Source organism: Lipotes vexillifer, unplaced genomic scaffold, assembly GCF_000442215.2.
Source record: "Lipotes vexillifer unplaced genomic scaffold, Lipotes_vexillifer_v1.1 scaffold604, whole genome shotgun sequence".
Classification (NCBI taxonomy): Eukaryota; Metazoa; Chordata; class Mammalia; order Artiodactyla; family Lipotidae; genus Lipotes; species Lipotes vexillifer.
The window spans coordinates 1516448-1544069 of NW_006798979.1; the positions used below are offsets into that span (position 1 = coordinate 1516448).

At 38.9% G+C, this 27622-nt stretch overlaps 1 protein-coding gene across 1 annotated transcript in view; it reads left to right on the forward strand.

Annotated features, from left to right (window-relative positions):
* The first annotated feature begins 2591 nt into the window (after positions 1-2591).
* Positions 2592-27622, forward strand: part of NBAS (NBAS subunit of NRZ tethering complex) — a 360677-nt gene continuing 335646 nt past the window's right edge. The window contains exons 1-7 of the mRNA XM_007471211.1: positions 2592-2727; positions 4072-4126; positions 5697-5733; positions 8442-8519; positions 8868-8915; positions 13678-13721; positions 26436-26569. Of these exons, the coding sequence (XP_007471273.1) occupies positions 2611-2727; positions 4072-4126; positions 5697-5733; positions 8442-8519; positions 8868-8915; positions 13678-13721; positions 26436-26569 (513 nt within the window). The 5' untranslated portion in view covers positions 2592-2610. The remainder of the gene's footprint in view (positions 2728-4071; positions 4127-5696; positions 5734-8441; positions 8520-8867; positions 8916-13677; positions 13722-26435; positions 26570-27622) is intronic.

The following is a 27622-nucleotide window of genomic DNA, read 5'->3' on the forward strand; positions in this document are numbered from 1 at the left end:
TGCGGTACGTGGGCCTCTCACTGCTGTGGACTCTCCCGTTGCAGAGCACAGGCTCCGGACGCGCAGGCTTAGCGGCCATGGCTCACGGGCCCAGCGGCTCCGCGGCATGTGGGATCCTCCCAGACCGGGGCACGAACCCGTGTCCCCTGCATCGGCAGGTGGTGGATTCTCCACTGCGCCACCAGGGAAGCCCCCCTTGTAATTTCTTAAGTGGTAAGGATACTAGGACCATCTCTTGTTCTAATGAGCTGACTGACTGGGCTCCTGGATGGTGGCTGGTCACCAGAAAGACCAAGCAATGATTAGAAGCTTTGAATTTTTAGTTCCCATCGTTCAGAGAGGGGAGAGGACTGGAAATGGAATTGATAATTGATCACACATTCATGAGGAATCTTCCATACAAAACCCACCAGTAGGGGCTTCTGAGAGCTCCAGACCGGTGAATTTGTCCACACTGGGAGGATGACGTACACCACCTCCACAGGGACAGAAGCTCCTGTGCTCAGGACCCTCCCAGACCTCACCCTCTGTATCTTGTCATCTGGCTGTTCATCTGTATCCTTTATCATATCCTTTAGCAAGAAATGTGTTTCCTGGAGTTTTGTGAGCTGCTCTATCTAGCAAGTTAATTGAACCCAAGGAGGGGGGCCTTTGGAATCTCCAGTCTATAGCCAGTTGGTCAGAAGCATGGGTGATAACCTGAGTTTTCTGACTGGCATCTGAAGTGTGTGTGTCTGTGAGGTGGGGTTAGTCTTTTGGGACTGAGCCCTTAACTTGTAGGATTGATACGATCTCCAGTTAGATAGTGCCAGAACTGAGCTGAATTCTTGGACACCAGCAGTTGTCCAAGAACTTGGTGTGGGGAAAACCTCCACACACTTGGTGACCAGAAGTGAAGAGCTTTGTGTATGAAGTGAAGGAGACTCCCAGGGAAGAAAAAATACATTGTAGGGAAGATCTGGATTTTCCCTTACACAGGTGGAAAGCTGCCTTTTTTCCATTTTAGCATCTATATGTATACAGTAGAGCACTCTGTTCTAGCAGAGCAGAGTAAAAGTGAAAGGGGACAGACAATAAACAAATGTAATAAAATATAAATTATATAGCATTTGGGGTAATGACAAGTGTTATGAAATGAATGTACAGTGGGTAAGGGAGATCTGGAGGGCTGGAGTTCAGGGAAGGTGGTTACAAATTTAAAATGAGCGGTCAGGGTAGGCTTCAGAGAGAAGACAACATTTGAGCAAAAACTTGGAGATGAGGGAGAGAGGCAAATATCTGGTAGAAGAGGGCTTGTTCCCTCTTCCAAGGAGAGGGAACAGCCCCTGCCAAGTGCTTGAAGAGGATGTGTGTCTGGTGTGTTCAGAAGCAGCAAGGCCACCGTGGCAGAAGGTGGCCGTGGAGCGGGAGATGAGGTGAGAGAGGAAGCGGGAGCAGGCAGGGGATGCAGGCTTGCTTTGAGGTCATTTAACTTTGGGAGACACAAGAGGCCTAGGCTTCCCAGAGGAGGGTTTTAATTGCATCTCTGCCTGATGCATCTTGATGGATATCATACAATATAACTCCTGCAAGATATCTTCAGTATTTGTGTTTCTTTTGAATGTGACACAGTGCTAATTCCCTGGACACTGTGTATTCATTCAGGTTGCAATAGGCTCTGCTTACAGGGCAGGGCTTTCGACACAGAGGCACCTGTTGAATGAAGGAATGAATCAATGAATGAACAAATGAGACTGGACCTCCAGGTAGGTCCTCAACCTATTTTTTCCACTTTATTGCCCCACACTCTTTCTGGACTTGGGTTCTAGCTAGCTGCCTGCGCTTTCAACTAGATATTTCTGCCTCTGTCTTTGCTCACCCCATTTCCCCCTACTTGAAAGGCTCTCACCAAACCCTTTCCACTTGATTCGAATTCTATCTGTTGTTAAAGACCCAGGTTATGCTCCACTTCCTCCAGGAAGCCCCTCTAGACCCTCTGGCCTTCGTCGCCTTTTCTGAACTCCTATAGCATCATTCTTCTGATACCTTTTTTTTTTTTTAATTTAAATTTTTTACTTTTTTTGGCTCTGCTGTGCAGCTTGCGGGGATCTTATTTCCCCAACCAGGGATTGAACCGCAGGCCCACAGCAGTGAAAGCGCCGACCCCTAACCACTGGACCACCCAGGGAATTCCCCTGATACCTTTCATTAGTTCAACCTGTTGCGCTGGCTAACTTTTTGGTGTTTATTTAAAAACCGCTGTTTGCCCTCTTTCTATCTGTAGGCAACGAATACATAAATGCTAGATCTCAGGGATATGATCTATCACTTTTGTTTTATAGAAGCTGACTGGATAGGAGAGGTTCAGACTTGGCTGACCTCTCGCAATTAATAAACAGGGAGTGCACCGGGACCAGGACCTAAGTAGTAGCCCAGACAATTAATAGGCATTGTCCCACCTATTCACACAAGGGTTAACCCAGCATTTCCTTTCCACGCCCTGTTAACTCCACCCCCTTCCCTGTGAACCAAAAGCGGAGCGGCCAGGGAAGCTTGTCCCTTGCGGGATGCCGTAGGGGCCCGCCCTCAGCTGCTCTGGGCCCGCCCTCAGTTGCTCTGGTCCGGTCAAACATGGCGGCCTCCGAGTTAGCGGAGGCTGTGAATCCAGGCACTGCGGAGGGCGAGGAGGAGACGATTCTCTATGACCTGTTGGTCAATACCGAGTGGCCCCCGGAGACAGAATTACAGGTGAACCAGGCCTCTCCAGGGCTGAGGCCAGCTTGGTGCGGGCGCTGCCCCGGCAGAGCCACGTTGCAGTAACCATGTAGGAGAGTGGAGCTGGGTGGGCGGGGGAGCAGGACTCGGCCGCTTATGCGGTCGCCCTGCAACGGTACCGTGGGCTAGCGAGGGTCTGGGTCCCCCAAGTGGGATTTCCTGGGATTCCTCCTGGGCTCCAGATTAGGATGTCGCGGGGCGGAACCTCGGTCCCTGAGGCATGTACCTCCCCACGCTGGTTTTGTTTCACTGCTCCTACTTGGAGGGGAGGCATAGCGTTGGATTCGAGGGTCCTTCTCATATCTAGACTCTTGGTGGTCCCTTCCCGCGGGCCGGCTAGGGCTGGGCAAGGCTGATCCTCATCTGAAGTGGGAGGATTTTCCAGGACCCTACAGTCCATCTCAGCATCTGCTGGGCTGTCGTGGAGCGGTGCATCAAACCTTTGCTCCTACTTGGGCCTTAATTGCGCCGGTTCTTGTGTATTTCAGTATATAAGCATTTAACGAGTGTATGTGTGTGTGCGTCCGTGTTCCAGACACTGTGCCAGGCGCTGGGCTTACAGAGGTGAAGAGCTTTCGTGGTATTTGCAGTCTAGAGGGAAGACAGTGGAGTAAACGTTTTTCATCGCCTACCGTAATATGCTCTGTAATAGCGGTGTGAGCAAAATGCCTTGGGGAGTGAAGATTTATGAGCTACGGACCCGGCTTTGGGTTCTCTGTTAAAAAGGGGTCGTAGGGGTTGGTAATCTGGACCTCGGAGTTATTAGTTTCGTAGAGAGGACCTCCCAGGCACAGAATGAAGAGTAAGAACCAGGAATCCACATTTATTCAACAGCTATTTTATGAGTCCCTAACGTGTGCCAGTCACTGCTTTTGGCTCAGAACACGCAGGAAGATCGGAAAGGACTTCCTCTAAAGATCATGGAGCCCAGCCCATATGAATTCTTATTTCCAGCATCTTTGCTGAGTTTCTTTACTGGAGAAAGTACTCATTCTCCTGCTTCTCTTTGCTTTGTTTCTATCTGTAAGTAGTTTTTTTTTTTTTAATTTATTTATTTAGGCTGTGCCAGGTATTAGTTGTGGCATGCAGACTGTTAGGTGCGGCATGCGTGTGGTCGACCAGGGATCGAACCTGGGTCCCCTGCATTGGGAGCGCGGAGTCTTACCCACTGGACCACCAGGGAAGTCCCTATAAGTAGTTTTTAAATACTGGTAACTTGTACCCAGTACTCTGAGTATTAGCAAAGAAATATAACTTATTGTATAAGTATTACTAGAAAATTCTCAAATGTGTTTGTTTTTGTTTTTCCATTTGCAGCCTAGAGGCAACCGGAAACATGGTGCATCCTTTATCATCACAAAAGCAATTAGGGGTAAGTATAGCATATTTATTTTTCTACATGTAATGATACAGTTAGCAGAAAATTTTTTTCTCATTCTTATTTTTTTCTATTCATAACTGTTCTGTTTTAGGAAGTTTAGGGATTTGAAATGTGTTCTTCTGAGTTTTACTGTAGAGCCTGATTAAAAGTGAATAGCATAAATGTTATATAAGCTTCATTTTATAAAAAATGTATATATACATATATGATATATATGATATGTCTATATAAATATACATATGTGTGTATATACACATATGTATGCATATGTTTACACACATTTTTAATGCGGCTTAATAAAGTATGGCCTGAGTTTAACCATTATGGATGTGTTCTGGAAGAAATGAAGAAAATCAGACCCACTCAGAGAATCTACGGACATCGACGGTGAAAAGAGAGTGACAGACCGTTTTAAGTGTTTTACGTGATGTTTCAGATACATCTGTTTAGAGTCACTCAAATTACAAATTTGATTAACCAGGACATTCGTTTAACTCCTGACAGACTTTATGTATGAGCTCACAAGATCTGAGAAAGTATTGAGCACTAGCCGATTAAGCTGGTGTTATGAGGGCTTTATGTATATTTATTGATGCAATCCTTTACCAGACCAACAAGGTAGGTGCTGTTAGGAATTTATGTTTTTAGATGAGGAAACTTGCCCAAGGTCATGCATTTGGATTGACTACATTTCTTTCTGGATCCAAAGCCCATCCTTATTATACTGGGGAATTTCAGCTACTTACAAAGAGAAGGTTCAGTTTCAAAGGAGTTGAGTCCTTGAAATTAACTCTAATTTTATCTTCTGATAAAGATAAAATACTTTTATCTTCTGTTACAAGAAGTACTAGCATGTTCAATTTTCATTATCACAAATGTGAAATTTTGAAAATGTAGGAAATGTACACAAGTAATAAAATGTACAAAGTTTAGAGAATATAGACAACCACAAATTAGAATAAATAATTCCTCATTTTACCACCTGGAGATAATCTCTTATCCTTCAGACTTTTGCTATTGATACATACATAACTATGTACACAGGTTCATACATGTATACATTTTAAATGGAATCATATAAAACATTGCTTGTCCATAGTGTGTTAGAGATTTTGTTTCCCATGGACTTCCCAATTTTAGGCAATATTATTATTTTTTAAGTCTTCGCTGTAAAGTGTAAAATGGTATCTTAACCTTTATACAAATACTTAGGTTTTAATGGGTGATTACTGTGACTTCTACTCCATGGTTTTATTAAAGCCTCTTAGGAGAAATATAGCATCTCAAACCACTTTTACTTGTTGTACTGTTAGAAAATACTTCAAAGTTCTTTGAATAACACAAACTTGGGACTTAATATAAACCAATATATGATGTAAAAGTTATAGTGTATATTAGATTATATTTATTCTTGTCAAGAGTTGTATTCATGTTTTGTTTTGTTTTGTGATGACTCAGTTTACAGTATATTTTAGATTTATTTTCAGTAAATCTAAAATTGAAAATGATTCCTAAAGAATAGCTCATTCATATTTGGCTTTGCTGTTTCTTTTCATTACAGATCGTTTATTATTTTTAAGCCAATATATCTGGTACAGGTGAGTCATGAATTCTTCAGAGAAACAGTATGAACAGCAGATACAAACAATATTATTTGTATTTATGATTTAAGTTTTCAGAATTGAATCCCAGATTGTGATATGGATACTGACATTCAGGTGAACCCAATTTATAAGATAGACCTTTCAAACATTTGGCCTACCCTGACAAGATCTCTCAGTAAAAGTAGGGTACTTTTTGATCCCTTAGTCATTAGGAATATCTCATAACAATTTCTGCTTTCTCTCAGTGTTCTCAGCCTTATCTTGAATGCCCACATGATAGATCTGTGCTTGTGTATCTTTTTAAAAACCTTTTTGTTCTTATTGTTATATCGGCTCTTGTGGTCAATATTCATCCAGTCGCTGTATGTGCATCAGAGAAGGTTCTTTAGGTTTCAGTTCTTGGGAACTTCTTAAGTCTTTTGAATGTTAAGTGTGTTTTTAGGCCTGGCGCTAATATTCACCTTTAAAAGGAGCAATGAAATGATTAGTCTGACCAAGATGCATGTGTAGGAATTGTTTTATAGAATTATTTACCACAGGTTGCTTTTTACTCAAGGACATCTAATCTTAAAAGCTCCAGAGATAATAGAGTTCTAGTTCTATAAAAGGGACCTTTGGCTCTTCTCTGAGGTTAGCTCCAGTGCTTTTCTGCTTTTACTGAGTGTGTGTGTGTGTGTGTGTGTGTGTGTGTGTGTGTGTGTGTGTGCGTAAGTTAAATTTATTATTGAATTTTATCTTATTTTGGGGGGTGTGGGGTGTGATAGATAACTGAGTGAGGGAGAGGGTAGCAGTGGGGAGGGGAGTGTAAGAGGTAGACGTTTTTCCTGGTCTCACCGGGCTACACTTGCTAGTGCTGAGCACCTGTGGAAAGGGATGGCAGAAGATATGTCTGTTTGGGTTACTCCTTGACAGTAAGTCCTTTTGTTATTTGTTAAGAAGGAGAACTTCCAAGAGCTCCCTCTGATACAAGCCTTGTCCAATGTGTAAACACCTTAAGATCAGGCATCAGGAGGTATGTTTCTCCCAAGAAGTCCCTTTCCTTGCATTGGCCACGTTGATCAGTGTACAGACCATCAGTGAGCACACCATGAGGTGATTATCTCGTCTTCCCTGTGGTATGTTTCTTTCAAAAAGCTTGTAGTTGAGTTTTTTGCTCTTGAGTTTATGGTAATTGTACCTAAAAGGTTTCGGGGCCAATATTTCTTTCAAGTGGCTTTTTCTTTTCAAGTTTTTTTTCTTTCAATCATGAAATATGATAAACAGACTGAGAATTATAGACAATAATATAAAAAACCTGTTACGATTTCTGTCCACATCTGAATTAAAGCAGTTGTTGCTTTTCTGCCGTATTCACTTCAGATAGCCCTGTTTTTCTTTGTATGCAAGATGTTACAGCTCAAGTCCTCTCCCCATACTCTGCCCAACCTTTGCCCCACCCTTCCACTCCAGAGGGGGTTATCATTCTCATGTTGATTGTATCATTCACGTGCATGTTTCATCTTTATTATTTCTGTAACTATCTGATGGCATTAAATATTTTATGTTTTAAAAATGAACATGAATATACTGAGTGTAAATTACTAATATTTTTTATCCTATTTTGTGTTTTTTTTTTTTTCATTTTCCTGTCCCCACCCCCCAGTCAAATTATTTTCTTTCTGCTTCTTTTCCACCTATTTTCTTGATTTCTTCATGTGTTACTCCTCTAGTTTATCTCCTGATTCATGTATGGTGGATCATTTCCTTATATATTTTGTGAATGATGCTATCGTGAGCTTATGCCTGGGCATCTTGTGTCACATGAGTAAAGTGAAATCACAGTCCAATCTTGCATTCAGTAAAAGCTGGGGTTTTGATTTTTTCATAGGTTTCATTCCCATCCCCCCACAGACCAGAATTCCAGGCGGAGATGAGATTCTGGAAGGTCTCCCTGGGCCTGTGGTGACGTTTGTCTAGTTCTCCCTTCTCTGATAGCACTGCCATTTGAGAGTCCTGGCCTTTGCAGGAGTCTCACCTTCAGCTGCTGTCCTTCCTGTGGCCCACAGCTCATTTCCTCTCCCAGGTGTTAACTCTCGTTTTGAGTTCTGTTTCTCTCTTTGTCCTGTACCCAATTCTGACTTTCAGTTCTCTTTGCATTTGTAGTTCTTGGAGATTTCTTTCTTGTGAGTTTAGCTGAATTTCTAGGTGTGCATTGCAGGAGGGGTTTCTTTTCTTTTTTTTTTTTTTGCAAAGATGTCAGACATTTCTTAGAATTTTTTTTTTAACATCTTTATTGGAGTATAATTGCTTTACAATGGTGTGTTAGTTTCTGCTTTATAACAAAGTGAATCAGTTGTACATATACATATGTTCCCATATCTCTTCCCTCTTGCATCTTCCTCCCTCCCAAGGAGGGGTTTCTTATAAGCTTATTCTGTTATGTTACTGGCACCCTCAGTATCTTTTCCTTAGAAAAAATAAAAAATTTATTTCATTGAACACATCACCAGGTTTTTTTGGAAATCGAGAAATGTATGTGGTCAAGTTTCAGATGTCCAATTAGTAAGTTTTGGTTTTGGGTTTGCCAGTATTCAGTTTTTATATTCTAATGGAAAAAAATCCTTATCGCTTGCCATAGATCTATATGTTATTTATAATGTTTACCTACTTATATGTGGTTTCCATGATTAGATATTAAGTTAGCTGATGTGTTGTGGTTTCAGCCCTGCACCTTTTTTGCTCCCTGATGGACTGGTTCGTTTGGTTAATAAACAGGTGAACTGGCATTTGGTCCTTGCAAGGTAAGAATGCATAAAATTCACATAATGTTCCTCTGCCTGGGTAACCATTTAAATTCCATTATGGATATTAATTTTGGGGTCCTTATGGCTTGCAGTCTCGATTTTTATTATATATAAATTTCCTGTGCCACCTATGATTAGTATTGTTTAAATGTGTTAATTCAACTGTATTGAATTATTTTGTATGCTTTTTGTATCTATATACTCATCTAATTATAAAGTCAAAAGTTGGATAAAGATATGAACAAATTTGAAAATGATTTTAATTTCTTAAAATGATTCCATCTGTGGTGAAGACGGCTGCAAATACTCATATAGGAATTTGTTTCTCTTTCTCTCCCATGAAAGCAATGGGAAACTTTTGGCTGCTGTTCAAGATCAGTGTGTGGAGATCAGGTAACTGTTCATATTATTCATATTCAAAATTTCCCTTGAGAAAAGTTTTACCTAATTTATGAGAACTAAGATTTTTAAAGGGGGTATAGTTAAAGGAATTTTATTAGTAACGCACACAATTTTGTAAGGTGTCAAGCACCAACTTATGCCAATTAAAGGATGAAGGATGCTTTCTCAAGAGTATGCCTTCTACTTCCCCAGATCACTCTGCTGTCTCCTGAGAAATTTTACTTTCTCAGTAGACAGAGGCGTATCTTCCAGAACTCTGAAAATCACTCTTGCTTGACCAGTTACTGCTAAGACAGCTAAGCAGATGCTCAGGAAGGTATACAAAAAATAAAGGTTGCTTTACTTGTTGGCATAAAGCTGTAGATGGAATATGGGTTTGCAAAACACTAAGGCTTTATGTTACTGGAGACCAGTGATACTCTCTGTCCTCTTGAGACATCAGTGGCATTACACACATCTAGAAGAAGTCTCTAAGCTGGGCTTTCCATGTACTTCATTTTTAAGTAGTATATCAGTTGTGAAAGAAATAGCAACAGTGGCAACTAATTTAGGAAAACTAGTTGATTTTCTGGGAAATTATCAGCTGGAAGCCAAATGTGTTGCATCTCTGAAAGTAGGGGCTACTCCTTTCTCCAGGGAAGCCCTAACTCTTGAGTCGCAAAAGATAAGCACTGAGGCAGAAATTTCAGGATGCCTAGATACCAGTCAGAAGTTTTTTCTACTGCTTTATTATTGACTAAAACTAGGATTAATGAGCATTCAGTTGTTAGCACACTCGTTTTAGCCTTCTGCTTGTGAAATTTCTTCTTCCATTTATCCAAATGGAACTGGACCCCTCAACTTTTGGGGGAGTAGACAAGAGGGTTTGCCCCCGTTGGGGCACCGACTTCAGATTGGGAGGCTCTGTAATCCTTCTTAAAACTATCAGGATAGAAATGATTGGCAATAATGACAGCGTTTCAGAACTTCATTTCTTCATCTGGCATGGCTTTAATAGGCAGGGCCCTTTAAGAGCAACAGTGAGCATCAGGTGGCACAGCGTTTGAACTGATATAGTTCATAGAAATGGGCTAGCATTTCCTACTCCATTTGCTGCAATGGTGTCAAATGTTGTTGTTGTTGTTTTTTTTTTGGAGAAACACGCTCATCTGTGACTTCTTTATGAGCAGCAGATAGTAATCAAAATTTCCATCTTCTTCCCATGAAATGAGAACATTAATGGAATGATTTTAGGTGTTAAGGTTGGAATATGCATGTGGGGATAGGATTGATATTTAGGCTTGTGAAGGAGAGTTTGACAAAGGGTTTCCGGAACTTGTTAATAAAAACTGTGATGAAAAGAAAAAATAATTGTTTGCTTTTATAAGAGCATTTGCTACTGGATTGCTAGTGTGTAAAATTACATTTATAAAACTTATATGTATATCCAGCTCTTTAGGAATTCACTCATGAATTTGAGATTAAGTGGCGAGGGAAGATTTCTGGGCAACAGAAGTGATGCTCATCAAGGTCTTACTCATCTGGTCTGTAATTTGCAAAAAAGCTTTGTAACTTATTATATTCAAAGACTCTCGTATGGTGAAGAGTTAGCCCTCTCAGGAAGCCTTACAGGAACTCATTCCCAATGGATCCCCCTTCCCCTCATTGGTTAGGTGCTGATCCTTTATGTTCCTATAATAATTAACACATTTATTATACTTAATGATAAGGTAATGCTAACAATGTTGGGCACCACTGTGTTCGTTTTTTTTTTTTTAACATCCACCATTGTGTGTTACATGTGTTAACTCAATCCTTGCAGAAGGCCAATGAGGTAGGTATAACTATTCCCTATTTTAGAAATAAGGAATCTGGCACAATATGGTTAAATAACTTGCCCAAGGATTTGAAATCAGCCATGGTAGCTTCATTGTTCATGCTCTTATCTACAAATCTATACTACCTTTTTATTTTTTTATTTTTATTTTTATTTTTTTCTTGCGTTATGCGGGCCTCTCACTGTTGTGGCCTCTCCCATTTGCGGAGCACAGGCTCCGGACGCGCAGGCTCAGCGGCCATGGCTCACGGGCCCAGCCGCTCCGCGGCATGTGGGATCTTCCCGACACGGGGCACGAACCCGCGTCTCCTGCATCGGCAGGCGGACTCTCAAGCACTGCGCCACCAGGGAAGCCCTATACTACCTTTTGATCATGCCTTTTAGCTATCTATGCCCATATGCTTATATGTGGATTTCCCCCAGTATATTTAGGGCCATTGCTTTGCACAACTCCAGGGGTGCCATTTGCTTAAAACTCAAGTGATGGGATTTGAAGTCTACAGCTCCATTATACTGTGTGTTCCTGGGAGGCATGGGCTGTCCTTTTTCCCTAGCACTTGTATATTTCCTTGGATGTAATAGGTGCTTAGTTTATGTTTAATGAGTAAGTGGTGTGTTTGCAAGTGGGACGGGGAAGCAGATGCTGGGAGGGCATTACAGGGCAAGCCTGCCGACTTGTTCGGAGTTGGCACTCAGTTGATTTTGTTGAAAATAGACACCCACACTTACTTTGCAGTAACCTGAAAGGAAGTGTCTTTGAGCAAAGATGTGGGATGGTGAGCAAAGAAAAAGGGCAAGGTAGATCCCCGAAGTCAATGCTATGAATAGTGGCTGTGCCTCAATAATATTTAAGACGTTTGTTCTCTTCTCTGTACGTGTCTTCTCTACCACAGTGAAGAGCACATACAATCCAAGTTGGCTCCAGAAGTAATAGTAGTGGGCACCCATGTTCAGTAAATATTTGTTGAATGTATTAGAATATGAAAGATAATTACAGTATCTGGGGTTATTATTCAATGTTAGGAAGCAGTTATAAATGTGAAATGATTTGTGGAAAACATGCAAAGCTGAAACACACTTTAGTTTAGGAGACAGCTCTGCCTTTTGCAGGATAGGACTAGGGCTGCTGTTGCCCAACTTTAGTTCTGTAGTGAGTGGCAAATGACTGTAATAGCTTGCTCTAATATGGCATACTTAACCTGCTTGTGTGTGGCACTCACATGGGTGAAAAATGACTTGTGAATTGCTACTTTAATTTGTAATTTCGTGGTGGTTATGGATTATCAGTGGTTAATATATGTTTCTTTTATTCCTAGATAGTGAAGTAATATGTTATAAATATGGGAACTAATTAGAAACCATCACAGAATACAACAAAAAGCATTAAAATAGGGGACTCTTATAAAGAAGGCACCTCCTTCCCCCCAGTTTGCTCATCTATCTTAAGTGAATACATTCTGTGAAGTTTCGACAAAACAAATTTATGTCTCCCTCCCTCCCTCCCCTTTTCCAGCAAAAAGAGCAAACTATTATTTGTGATTATATTAAGGATGAAAGTAATGAACATTTACTTTGGTCTAGTTCATGCTAATTTATATGTAATGTCTCATATAATCTTTTCCCGAAGCTGTGAAGTTGCTGTTACTTATCCTGTGTTATTGAAAGGAAAATGAAATCATGTTGAATATTTTGTCCAGGTTACACAGAGAGCTGAAATCAGGTCACGTTCACTTCAGAGATCATGTCCTTTCTGCTCTAGTCCACATAGAGGCCTAATAGTCCAATTTCTTGAGGAAATTTATTTCCATATTTGTAACTGGATTTTGTTATAATATTTTAATAAATGGCTAAAAATCTTAAAGAGTCTGTAAAGTTTGTTTTAAAGGTAATGCTTAGTTATTTTACAAATATTAGAAAATACAGTTAAGTAATTATGAAAGAAGAATAGCAAATTTTACTGTCCAAAGTTGTCTACTGTCAACATTTTGGTATATGTTCTTTGACACTTTTCTGTGTGTGTAAAAATACATATATATAGATATATACTATGTATATATATGTAGATGATGCTCTACATTCTATTTGATACCTTTTTCTTGATAACTTTTGCAAATTAAGATATTGTCAGCATCTTTCCATGTCACGTATCGTAATAGCATAATATTTCTTTGATTATATATAGCAAAATCTAATAATTATCTCTTTATACTGGCTGTATTTTTCTCTTTCATAACTTAGGCTGCATTAATTGCCTTGATATCTGTGTATATCTGTAATTATTTCCTAGGGATAACTTTGTAGAACTTAAATTGCTAGATCAAATACTATGGACATCAAAGTTTTGGATAATTATTACTAAATTCTTTTCCAGACGGTTTACAAGTTTTCATTTTTGAAGATATAATAATTAGAACACTTTAGTATATATTTCAATATCACAGATATTAAGTAGGTCGCTAATATAAATATGGTCACTTGTTAAAGCTATTTGACTTGTTAAAACAAGACTTTTCTCCCTAAGTGATTAAACTCTGCAATATGATACAGACCAGTGGTTCTTAACCAGGATCAGTCTGTGGAGCTTTAAAAAAATATTTTTGCCTCTGGGCCCCGTCCTGGATTTACTGCATCAGAGCCTTTGTGGATAGGGTCCAGGCATTTCTATTGTATTAAAAGACTGTGCTTAAAATCAATTATGCTTGTATCACTAGATTCCTAATGTAGCTATGTTCCTAGTGAAATAAGAAGGTTGGAAGAAAACACTGTCACCAATGAAAGGGTCTTACTTGAGGCACAAAACCATCCATATGAGAGAAGGAATGATTTAGTGTTGTCTAGAGAAGTTGTCTGGTCTGTAAGTGTTTGTGATGTCTTATAGTACTACACAGTAGTGTTGTTATGGCAAACTGTTGTCTTAATTTTACATATATTTTGCAGGTCTGCAAAAGATGATTTTACATCTATTATTGGGAAATGTCAAGGTAAGAGTTTCTAAAATAGTCAAAAAATGAAACATTCAAAAATCTGCAGCAGTTAATTTTTTTTTTTTTTAACTCATTTATTGGGCTTCCCTGGTGGCGCAGTGGTTGAGAGTCTGCCTGCCGATGCAGGGGACGCGCGTTTGTGCCTCGGTCCGGGAAGATCCCACATGCCGCGGAGCGGCTGGGCCCGTGAGCCATGGCTGCTGGGCCTGTGCGTCCGGAGCCTGTGCTCCGCAACGGGAGAGGCCACAACAGTGAGAGGCCGCGTACCGCAAAAAAAAAAAAAAAAAATCCTCATTTATTTATTTATCTATCTGTTTATTTATTTTGGCTGCATTGGGTCTTTGTTGCTCCACGCGGGCTTTCTCTGGTTGCGGTGCGCGGGGGCTACTCTTTGTTGTGGTGCCCGGGCTTCTTGTGGTGGCTTCTCTTGCTGCAGAGCATGGGTTCTAGGCGTGCGGGCTTCAGTAGTTGCAGCACATGGGGTCAGTAGTTGTGGCATGTGGGCTTCAGTAGTTGTGGCTCGTGGGCTCCAGAGCGCAGGTTCAGTAGTTGTGGCGCACGGGTTTAGTTGCTCCACGGCATGGGGGATCCTCCTGGACCAGGGATTGAACCCATGTCCCCTGCATTGGCAGGCGGATTCTCAACCACTGAGTCATCAGGGAAGTCCCAGCAGTTAATATTTCTTAAAAGTCAGAATAGATACTGTTTATTGGCAAGGATTATTACGACTTTATTAAAATAATTTTAAAACATCTGAACTGATTTCTATTCTGTAAATGTTTTGCTTTAAGATCTGAATTTTGGAGAGATTTGAAATTGAAACTGTTTTACAAAAGTCTAAGCCAGTTTTGGGATAAAGTATTTGTAAGTGTCTATAGTCTTTTATTTTGAATTCAATGCAGAAAATAGTTTGTAGATATGTTAGGAGTTGGTCAATTATAGACTAGTAAAAATAATCTGGGATTTGATCATTGTTTGATATATGATTCAGCAAAAATTTACTGAGTATCATTTATGTATGTGAACCATTTTCCTGGGTCCTAGGGTTATGATTGTGAGCAAAAAGGCATGGCCACTTACCTCATGAGGCGTGTAGATCCTCAACTATATACTTACAGACTTTGATAAATCTGATGAAGGAAAAATACAGAGCAGAGTGAGAGTTTAACCAGGCGTGTGAGATGAGATTGTTGAGAAAACATGACTTTTGGAAAGCAACCTTAAGAATGAGTAGAAGGTCGGAGAAGACGGGGGAGTGTTTTGATCTGTGGGAGCCGTGTATGAAAAGGTAGGAGAACCATATGGGAGGAAAACAATTAAGTGGGTACTGTTAGGTAAATGCATCTATTACTTATGTTTTATTTACAGAACCTTCAGTTCCATTTGTCTGACCTTGTGTTACTTTCACAGTGGAGTAGTTGTAGGAATCATCATGATGATAATCATAGTCATTGTGGTGATGACACAACCACTTGTCATGTCCTTCCTGTGTGCCAGGTGCTGCATTTAGTGGTTCACATGGACTTTTCCTCATTTACTTGGAAGAACATAGCATATACATATTTTATCTTACAGCAGCATCAGGGTAGAATGAGTAATCAGCAGTGAAGGAGCAAGGAGAAGGGAGGCATTGGTAGTTTTGAAATCTACAAAATGGTGGTAAGACAGAGGATTCCCCCTGGCTGGTCTTAAGTTCCTGGTCAAATGCAACATTAGTGGCCTAGGGCCAGTTTACCTCCCCTTCTTAAAATCTGTTCCTTCTGTTCTGTTACTTGGAGAACCCTGTTCCCTCAGTACTCTGGTCAGTGGTACCATTGTCTGTACCAAGCCAAAAATCTAGACAGTTTCTCTTCTTTTTCTTTCTCTCCCTCCTTTCTTACTTTGACAAATATTTATTTAGTTGCCACCATATGCCAGACACTATTATCCTAGGCAATCTGTTTACAATGAGGAATAAGACATAGGTTACCTAGATTTGAGGGTTTATAGTCCATCAGGGGAGAGAGAGAGAAATAATTCTTTGCACTTATACTGAGTGACACAGTGGAGGAGCCTCACCTTATCTTAACTTCACCACGTCCTGGGAATCTGTTTAAATGGCTCTTGCTTCCTGTTTGTGCACTTCAGCCATCACAGCCCTGGTTCAGGCTCTTAACATTTTTTTTTACTTGGTTTCTTACAACAGTCTCCTGACAAGGTTTTCTTCTATATGCCGTTCACTTTTCAATACTTTACCCTGCTTTTCAAATTGGTCATTCTTCATTGAGAATTCTATCAAGATTACCCTTCAAGTCTGGCTCCACTGCTTCCTAAATATTAACCTTGGACAAGTTACTTTACCTCTCTGAGCCACAATTATCTGTAATACAGGCAAAATCCTATAGAATGGGTTGTGGAAAAATGATGTGAGCTAATATATATAAAGCTCTTAGCATAATGTCTGACATACTAAGTACTTAGGAGGCATTAAGCTATTATTACTGTTACTAGTACTGTTATTCTGCCTAAAATCTTTCAGTTGTTCACTGTTGGCTATAGAATGCAGTTCATATTTTCTAGTTCAGGACACGAGTCAGCCTGTGTCTGTCCTGTAAGATACCCCTGCCATACGTCCTGTGATCTAGTATAAAGTAGCTTACAGTTTTCCATCCCCATTGTATTTTTCATGCCTTGGTACAGATGGTTCCTTTAGCCTAGGAGCTCCCACCTTTATATTTAATTAATTAGTTCTGCATGTTTTAGTTCAAGCATCAGCTTTTTTGGGAAACCTTTTTTTTCTTGCCCTCTTCCTCATGATTTGTGCATTTTTCTTAATGTTTCTGTAGGACTTTTTGTACCTATGTCACTTCACTTAGCCTAACCTTTCCTTTTTAAATTGTTGACTTGCTTGTTTGATTCCTAATTAGATTGAAGGCAGGGCTTCTGCCTTACTCAACTTTTTTTTTTCGCATTCTTAGTGCCCAGCATGGTGTCTGACACACAGAAGGCACACAGTTTTTGACCATATCAAGTGGATGATGGTAGTTGGGAACTATTAAAAAGATTTTTATGAATGAATCTGTGAAAAAGTGTATTTGCTTGTTTCTTGTGAGTTAATTTTGTAAGTTCATGAGTGTGTGTGTATGTATGAGTATATATATACATAATATATATATATGTATATTTTGTATATATATATAGACATATATAAGTTTATGGGTAATTGTCATGATATTCATGTTTTTTATTCCTGTTGTATGCAAGTGTGTATACATACCACAATTAGAACAATAAGCGTAGGTAGGAAGCCGTATTTGCTTAGTATCTTTTTGAAAATAAATTGAAGGGGAGTAGTTTTTGTGAATTTCTAAACCTGGGGCTTTAGCATTTTCTGAATTTGCTTCCTATAGTTTTTTCACCAGCACTTATTAAAGCGGACCAGGCTTGGCTTAAATAATGTATAAGGATTAAGAAGTTCCGAGAAGAATAATTTGGGGGTATTCAATTGCCTTTTCTCCCAGTGTGTCCCTTTTGTTGGGTGAGGGCTTGGGGAGCCTGCAGTGGGCTTCTGAGAAGTGGTGCTCAGAATGTTGGAGTGATTCAGACATATAGCCCCTTTGAGCTTTGACATTAGACCCTACTCTGAATCAGTAAGTAAACTGAGAAATCTGTAAGTTAACATGAAATTGGGAAGATTAACCCTTCTGTATTTTACACAAATTGTAATATTTGTTAGAGCTTTTACTGTGTACAGTTAATGTGGCAGCATGAGTGAGGTAATAATGCTTTGAGAACTAATGTTTTGTTGGCTTCTGAATGTGTGGATTTATGACTTTAATGTGCATTAATGGCTTCTTTCCATTTCATGTAATGTGAGGTAGTGATCATTTGCTTATTATCTAACGCATCTTTATGGGAATAACTCTCATATGCCAAATGATATTTCCTGTGTATGCCTGGAGAGAAGGAGCCAGATTGTTGTTAATGCGTTTTTGAAACTACATATCGTAGTCTGCAAACTGAAATAGGAGCTATTTGGTTCCACTTTGGTATTTTTCAGTTATTGTTTTATAAAGTATATGCTGTTTGAGGATATTTAAATGTGGATTGCAACTTGTTGGCTATGTTTGCCAGGCCATAAATAGTAATTCAGTCTTCTCTTTCTATCTTGAATAGTGACCTAAAAATAGCACATGGAATTAGACATTTTCAGAGCTGTACTACGTTAATCAGGAGATTTTTCTCATATTTCTGATTTTGAGATACCATAAACCAGAGCTTCCTAATGCTGAGCAGCAGCTTGCCTAGTGTAGGTGGGCTGAGGTCCTATCAGCCCCCCAGTGGCCCGGTGGCCCTCTGACAGCGTGAGCTCAGGCTGGTTGCCTCCAGTTTCCAGCAACCTCATCAGTTTACCCATAGGTGCCATACAAACATGATATTCTACGTGTGTCTTGACATGAAAAAGGTTGGGAAGCACAGACTGTTTGAAGCACCCAGATTTTGAAATGAAACCTTTCATTCTTGAACTGTGATTCAGGAGCCTCAGGTTATATGGTAACTACTTCTTTTCATAACTTTTTTTTTTTTTTTTTTTTGCGGTACGCGGGCCTCTCACTGCTGTGGCCTCTCCCGTTGCAGACCACAGGCTCCGGACGTGCAGGCTCAGCGGCCATGGCTCACGGGCCCAGCCGCTCGGCGGCATGTGGGATCTTCCCGGACCGGGGCACGAACCTGTGTCCCCTGCATCGGCAGGCGGACTCTCAACCACTGCGCCACCAGGGAAGCCCTATTTCTTTTCATAACTTTTAATAAATTTTTTTCCTGTTGAAAAAATAGTGCACATTCTCAGTAAAAATTTTAGAAACTAAGAATGAGCAAAAGTAGAAAATAAAAATAAGCATACTATCCAGAGATAAGTACTATTAACGTTCCATGATCTGTTCTTTCAGACATTTTTCTGTAAGTGCTTGTTACTATAGATATGCTCTGTGAAAGTAAAATGTTTTATAATCTGCTTTCTTCACTTAAAGATAGATTGTTACGTCTTTTAGGTTGAAGTTAAAGAAGAACTTTCCGAAGTATCTTTTTTGATCTTTTTTTACTGGATAACTTCCTGAGTGTTAAAATGTAGGTCTCCAGGTCATCCAGATTCTCCATAAAGTGCCTATAAATTTGATCTCTGAGGAGTAAGTACCTCAGTGTTATACTTGATTTCACAAGCAAGGTAGAACCGTCATTAGGCCTTTGTGCAGATAATTGTGTATAACATAGGTAGCAGATTATTACATCTATGTTCATGGAGCTATTATTGGTTTATAGATTTTTTTTTTTTTGGTAATGTTTTTCTGGTTTGGTATTATAGTGCTGGTCTCAAAATAATGAGTTGACAAGTGTTCCTTCTTTTGTTGTTTTATGCAAGAGTTTGTGTAAAATTGGAATTATTTCTTAATTGTTTGATAGAATTCACCAGTGAAACTTGGCATTTTCTGAGTAGGTTTTTAATTCCTAATTAAAATTTTAAAACAGATATAAAGCTTTTTAAAATTTCAATTTCATCTTCTTTCAGTTCCAGTTTTTTTAATGGAATTTTCCCCTAAATCTTAGCATATTTTGGCTTAAAGTTGTTTGTAGTACTTCCTTATTTTCCTTTTATTGTCTGTCAGACCTGTAGTGATGTCCCTCTTTTGTTCTTGATATTGGTAATTTGTGTTCTCTTTCTTTTCTCTTGATCAGTCAGGCCAGAGTTTTATCAGTTTATTAATATTCAATAAAAATAGGTTTTGATTTCTTTTTCTGTTTTCTTTTGATTTTTGCTTTTATCTATATTATTTCCTTTCTTCTGCCTACTAGATTTAATTTGCTTATATTTGTCTAGATGGAATATGGAAATTTATATCACTGACTTTAAACCTTTTGTCTTCTGTAAGCATTTAAGCTTGTTGTAATATAAGCAGTTTTGTTATTGATATCTAATTCTGTTGTGGTCAGAGAACATATTCAATATGATTTTACCCTTTTAAACTTATTGAGAGTTGATTTATGGCCCAGCATATGGTCTGTCTTCAAAAGAATTTGATTCTTGCATATGGTGCAGTTTTTAGGTATCATGGTTTACAAATGTTAATTACATTGAGTTGGGTTAGAGCTGTTCAAATTTTTATATATGCTGATTTTCTGTCTAGTTGTTCTGTCATTTCCTGAGAGAGGAGGGTTGACATTTCCAAATATAATTGTGTATTTTATTTTACCCATTAGTTCTATCAGTCTTTATGTATTTAGGGGTTCTAGTTTATAGGTGCCTACACATATTATTTTGTCTTCTTGATGAAATGGCTCCTTTACTGTGATGGAATGTCCCTTTCTATCTCCAGTAATACTTTTTGTCCTGGATTCTATTTTGTCTAATATCATTACAGTTGCTCTAGCTTTTTTATGATTAGCATTTGCATGACATATTTTTTTCTCTTCTTTTTCATTTATCTGTATTAAATGTAAATCTCTTATAGAAAGCATATAATTTGTCATGCTTTTTTTTCAATGTGACAATTTCTGTCATTTAATTGTAATGTTTAGAACATTTACATTTTTTTTTAACATCTTTATTGGAGTATAATTGCTTTACAATGGTGTGTTAGTTTCTGCTTTATAACAAAGTGACTCAGCTATACATATACATATATCCCCATATCTCCTCCCTCTTGCATCTCCCTCCCACCCTCCCTATCCCACTCCTCTAGGTGGACACAAAGCACCGAGCTGATCTCCCTGTGCCATGCGGCTGCTTCCCACTAGCTATCTGTTTTACATTTGGTAGTGTATATATGTCCATGCCACTCTCTCACTTCATCCCAGCTTACCCTTCCGCCTCCCCGTGTCCTCAAGTCCATTCTCTACGCCTGCATCTTTATTCCTGTCCTGCCCCAGGTTCTTCAGAACTTTTTTTTTTTTTTTTAAGATTCCATATATATGTGTTAGCATACAATATTTGTTTTTCTCTTTCTGACTTACTTCACTCTGTATGACAGTCTCTGGGTCCATCCACCTCACTACAAATAACTCAATTTAATTTCTTTTTATGGCTCAGTAATATTCCACTGTATATATGTGCCCCATCTTTATCCATTCATCTGTCGATGGACACTTAGGCTATTGTAAATAGGGCTGCAATGAACATCGTGGTACATGACTCTTTTTGAATTATGGTTTTCTCAGGGTATATGCCCAGTAGTGGGATTGCTGGGTCATATGATAGTTTTATTTTTAGTTTTTTAAGAAACCTCCATACTGTTCTCCATAGTGGCTGTATCAATTTACATTCCCATCAACAGTGCAAGCGGGTTCCCTTTTCTCCACACCTTCTCCAGCATTTATTGTTTGTAGAATTTTTGATGATGACCATTCTGACTGGTGTGAGGTGATACCTCATTGTAGTTTTGATTTACATTTCTCTAATGATTAGTGATGTTGAGCATCCTTTCATGTGTTTGCTGGCAATCTGTGTATCTTCTTTGGAGAAATGTCTATTTAGGTCTTCTGCCCATTTTTGGATTGGGTTGTTTGTTTTTTTGATATTAAGCTGCATGAGCTGCTTGTATATTTTGGAGATTAATAGAACATTTACAGTTAATGCAATTATTAGACTGGTTAGGTTTTACCTTCTTATTTTTCTATTTGTCCTATCTCTTCTCTGTTTCCTTTTAGCATTTGTTCTGGGGTTTACAATGTGCATTTAAAAATTATTTTATTACACAGTGTACATCCATTCCCTCCTACTCCTTTGTACTGTTGTCAAACTTTTTATAAATGCTAAACTGCCACAATATATTATTATTTTTGTCCAGTAACTTTTTAAGGAATTAAAAAACAAGGGTAAATCTTTTATTTTTCCTTCTATTTTCCATTTCAGTTACTTTTCAACTTTTTCTTTCTGTAAAAGTTTCCATTTGATAGTGTTTTCCTTCAACTGGAAGAAATTATTTAATATTTCTTGTAATGCAGGTCTGTTGATAAATTCTCTTACTGTTGGTCTGAAACCATCTTTGATTTTTGCCTTCATTTTTGTAAAATACTTTCTCTGGATATAGAATTCCAGGTTGGCCTTTTTTTTTCTTTCAGCTGTTTAAAGATATCATTGCATGTTTTTGATGAGAAAGCAGCAGTCATTGCTGTTATTGTTTCTGTAGGTAATGTGTCTTTTTTTTTCTAGCTGCTTCTAAGATTTTCTTTTTCATTGATTTCAGAAATTTGGTTCTCATGTGACTTGATTTCTTTCTAGTTTTCCCGCTTTAGGTTTATTGAGCCTCTAAGATCAGTGGATTCATAGATTTCATCACATTTGCAAAATTTATGAACATTATTTAAAATTCAAATAAAATTTCCTAACTTAGTCTCTTTTTTTAAGCTGTGGTGGGCAGCCTAGTCTGAAAGTAGTTACTCTGGGTTTTTTTTTCTTTTAATTACAAAAGCAGTACATACTTTGAACAAATTCAAACAATGCAGAAGTAACAAAAAGATCGTTTCATCTTCTCAATTTGCATTCTTCATAGAAACTTATATTAATGGTCTAATATAAAGCCTTCTTTGCTTATATGAACCTGTACATAGATGGATTGACTTTTTTTAGGTAAAAGAACAAGATCATCTTATGTATCTTGTTCTTCAGCTTTTGCTCCCGCACTTACTGTATTGATGATGTCTTTCCCAGTCAGTGTGCACAGGTGTAATCCAGTCTTTTAAATGAAGCCACAGCATTCCATTGTGAGAATGTGAACCACGTTTTATTTATCTGTTCCCCTCTTAGTAGAAATTTAGATTGTGTACGGTGGCTTGTTTTTTCTTTCTCTTCCCCTCTTTGTCCCTTTCCCCCTCTAACAGCACTGGAAAAGACATCCTGTTTGTCCATGGGTGTAGTATACAAAAGGTAGCTACTGCCGTATTTCCTTCCTGAAAGTTATACTTATTATACAACCATGTAAAAGGTATGATTATAAAGCTATTTCTTTTCTGCATTGTCAGCACCATATGTTACCTATTTCTAAACTATTCATCAGGTTAGGCAGAGGGAAAAAAGCATCTCATTTCCAATTTGCATATGTTTAGTTATATGGTAGGGCATATGTTAAGTTGCTATTTTTTGTGTGTGTGTGTGAATTGTCAGATCATATCCTTTTGACTATATTCTTCTTGGATTATCTGATTTTTCCTTATTGACTATTTTCTTACTTGACTATTTCCTTATTATTTCTATATAGTATGAATGTTACCCTTTGTCATATATGTTGCAAATATTTTTCCCAATCCATTTGTCTTTTAAATGTGTTATAGTGTCTTTTTTTCCCATGGAGCATTTTGTTTTGGTAACTGCATTTGTCACTTTTTTTTTCTTTATAACTTCCAAGTTTTGTATGCTTTCACCTTTCTTATTCTAGGATTGTAAAAATTTTCTCATATCTTCTACTAACACTTTAATTTCAAACATTTAAATATTTAGCTCCTCTGCATGGCTTTTAGCGCCACTAGTTTGCTCTTACTCACTGGTTCTTGATGTAAAAGTCAAAGAATATTTGGGAGAGAGTGTTCATTGAACCCTTGGTGATCGTCCCATGGTTACACCCAGCTGTTTTATGGCAGCACTAAGAATAAAACCCGGTGTTCCTTCTTTGTAATTTTTTCCCTTTTCCATTTCTAATCTGGGTACATGAGCACTGGATTGAAGCGTGCTCCTTTAGCACTTGAGTGCTGTTGTGTCCCAGCCGAGCACGAAATGCTGGTGCTAAAAGTTATGAACAATACGGACACAGCACCTGACATTTTGGAATTTATAGTTTAATGCATACGGCAGACAATAAAAAGTAGACAAATACATACTGATTTGGGATAAGAGCTGTGAAAGCCATGAAATCATTGGACTGGAGAAGAGCAACGGAGCCTCGAGGCTGCTTAGGCAGGGTGGTCGGAGCGCGCCGCCTAAGCGGGCAGGGCTGAAATTGAGACGCGAAAGATGGAAAGGAGCCGGGGACTGGTTCGGGGAAGAGTATTCCAGGCAGAGCAGACAGCACTGACGGGAGCTCTGAGGGGGAAGCAGGCTCGGCAGTGGGGCAGGTTGAAGGGGCTGCAGCCAGTGCAGGATGAGCGCGGCTGTAAATGGTTTCACCAGCAATGTGGCAGTTGTCACACTGCCGGTTACCTTTATCATCAGCCCGTTCGAATACTTTTCAGAAAACTCCGTTGACACTGGCTTTGTACAAATCTGTGCTGTTCGTTCCTCTCCAAAACCACACAGGGTGCTGGAAAAATCTGATGATAATGTCTTTACTTTCACATTGTTATGTGAAGTCTTCTCTTGTAATGAAAACATATCTTTATCTGGGTCAAAACACATGCTGAGTTTTCTGGAGCTGCTGGTTATAACTGGAAGTAATAGTAAAAACAAAGTCCCTTCAGGTGGCGCTTACTTCAGACAGATATGGAAGGTAGTACATAAATCGATTTATCCTCCTGTCAAGATGAAGAGGAAAGATGTTATTGCAGGTAAAACAGAGACAATGGAAACATGTTGCTGTGTTTCTTTAGAACATGAATATTTTTCAGGGCATTAAATTGTCCTCTTGCTGGTGTTTGTGTAGCATCTGTATTATTTGTGGGTCTTGAAGTATTCTGTTGTTTATCATTTTGTGCTTAAGTTTACTTCCAAGTTTCATTGTTTTTTAAAGCTGAGGACAGAGAACTGATCTTTTTCTTCATTTTATTCCCACCTTTAAAAAATTGCTTTTCCAAAGTGCATGCAGTATTTCGTTAGGCTTTAATAAAATTCCCTAGACCCTCCTGTGTTCAGGGGCCTCTCTGGGCTTTTTCTGGCATGCTTTTTACCTTTGAAAAATAGTCAAAATGAAGAAACTTGTTGACATCTGTTATACTTTTCCCATATACGGAACGTATTTTACATATATTGCAGAGATGAGGGGGGTTTAAATTCCACCGTACCTCTGTTAGGTGGAGGGAAGACTTCAGTTATATAATTCACGTTTAATTGTTAGTCCCTGAGGAACAGTAAACCCTTAGCATTACTTTACCCCGTTACTATAGACTTTTCTGAGGCTGGGGCTTTGCTCATTAGTGCAATGTTAATCACTTTCTGTTCCAGGTCCTGGGATGGCAGTGTTGAGTAAGACATTGTGTCAGAGACTTGTGGGGGAAATAATCATGTAAACAACATCGTCTGATGTGATAAGTACTATGAGAAACTTTTGTACAGCATATTTGGGGGCACATAGAGGAGGGCAGTCAGTTCTGAAGAGTGTCAAAGAAGGAAGAGGTGACAGTTTGTTACCACAGATGGTTTAACAAGCAAGTACCCTTGGAGTAGCATTGGAGATGAACATTCTAGGTAGAAGCAACAATGTGCATGAAAGACACAGACTGGAGTATGCATGGTTTATTTGCCAGGTGGTTGTGTTATTGGTGGGTTATTAGGTGTATGATGGAGGAAGGGCGGGGAGGTGAATTGGAAAGCTCTGATGGGACCATTGGTGAAGGGCCTTTTATGCATGTGGAGGAGTTTGGACTTGATTTTTTTGGAAATGGGTAAACATCAGGGATTTTAAAGCAGGGGAAAGATGTGATCTCTTCATCTTTCTCTTTTACAAAGATAACTTCGGGTACTATTGAGGAAGGATTAGAGGGGAAGAGCCTGAAGGTGGGAAGACCTGTTAGGAGGCTGTCATGAGAGTCTAAGCCAGAGATGATGAAAGCCTGAATTGCGACATTAGCAGAGGAATAGAGAGAAGGCAATAAATTTCAGAAACATTTCTGAGTCAGTAATCCTCAGGCTAAATCCAGGCTCTGACTGAGGAGCCGTGTGTTGTAATGAAGTGCACACTGCACGGGAAGGCAGCATGCTTACATTCTGGGTTTGTTCTGATCGTGACTCCCGGTGTCACCTTGAGGCTCCTAATCATTTGCAATTTTTGCTGGTAAAGGGAAGGCACTGGTCCTACCCGGCTCTTCAGTTCTGGGATTCTAATAAGGGGAAACAGGAGCAAAGGAAACCTCAGAAACCTCAGACAAACCTAAAACAGTTTAGAGTTTCACAGCCCCTTTCTCTTTTGCAGCTGGTAGCCTTTCTTTTGTCGTACTGAAAAATTCGGAACAGAAGAAAATACCGGTGTCGGATTATTAAGGTGTTGATTCTCAAAATCTTATAATTTTGTAATTGATTGAGAACAGTTCCTGATTCAGTTGCCTAATATACATATGTATTCTTTTCTCTTTCTAATTCTGTGTCAGTATAATCCCACTTTGTTTTTCTTTACCATCTATATTTGAAATACATATCTAAAAGATCTCAGTTGAACTTTTCTTTTTGCTTTTGGAGGAACTTAACTCACTGGATTGGAACAGTTTCCTGCTTAATCTTTATGCTTTTGATCTCTCATAATTTCATGAGTATTTTGAGGTATATCGTTCCTGAGCCTTTACCAGACGAGGGCTTGCTCAGCATTCAGCAGACCACTGGTGTCAGTAGACTTTGCTTCTTAAGTAAGTGGGGCAAGGCTTGTCACGGTTTACATTTTCCACTCTTACTTGAAGTGGCTTTCTGGGAGCTGTTCTTTTCTACTGAACGGGAGTTTTAGAGACCCTTAGGAAATGATGTCATACTCTCTTTAGCTGCAGCAACTATAGGTATTACCTATCTTAATAATGTTAAAAGCACTTCTTTTCTTTTCATCCTAGTTCCAAAAGACCCAAAACCCCAGTGGAGATGTGTGGCATGGAGTTATGATTGCACCCTGCTGGCCTATGCTGAAAGCACGGGAACTGTGAGAGTGTTTGATCTCATGGGAAGTGAACTCTTTGTTATAATCCCGGTATGTACATACACCTTAAACTGAAAACATATTTTTTTTTGACTACCTTTCATGTATAGGTACTTGAATGAATGAATGTGATGAGAGAGGAACTATAAATGTAAATCAGAATAATAAGCTGTGAATTTAAGATGCTTAGATCTAGTTAGAGATCTGTACGTTAAATATTTATTCTTTGCATTTTGTAATGCACTATCCAGACATAATCTACCATTATTGTAAGATGGTAGTAAGTAAATACTAAATAGAGGTGCAGAAAGCTGTTGTAAAGTTCCAGTGCAGGAAAGAAGTCAGTGGGCCTTTGCAGCAGAACCGGCCTGGGAGGAGTTAGAATTTGTTACCCTAAAGGGGTAGAAACTGAAATGGAGAGTGGAGAAAAAAATTAATGGTGGTAATAACTTATATTTGTATAGTGCTTTGTACTTTATTAATGACTTTGATATACATTCCTGTTTAATATTCACAACACCCTTTGAGTAGATTGGGTACTTATTACCCTTATTTTACAGTTTAGAGAGCATAAATTGTGAGGAAGTAAAATGACTTTTCCCGTGGTAATCCAGTTAATTAGTGTCTCTTTTAGGAATTCGGGGCTCTTTACTTTGTATCCTCCTTCCTCAAGTGAACAAAATAAAGGGGCAGGTAGAACAGTGGTTCTAATTCTGGCTGCATCTTAGAATCACCTGCAAAGCTTTATAAAGAAAAGAAAAAGAAAAACTAAACAAATTGCTGGGTTGTCCAGGCTCCCCCCACAGAGAGTCTGACTTAATTGATCTGAGTGAGCCCTGGACTTTAATGTTTCAGTCTTTCAGCTGATTCTAATGAGAAGCTAGGAGTGAGAACCAAGGATATAGAGAATGATTTTTGTTCAGAAATGAGTGGAAAAACTTGAAAAAGTACATTGGGCTCCTGGTATAGTAGTTCTGGGGAACCAAACTAAGTAGGTTGAGTTACTATTTTCTAGACTAGCATTGTCTAATAGAAATGTAATGTGAGCTATATATGTGATCACGTGTGTAATTTAAAATTTTTTAGTAACATTAAGTTCAGCAG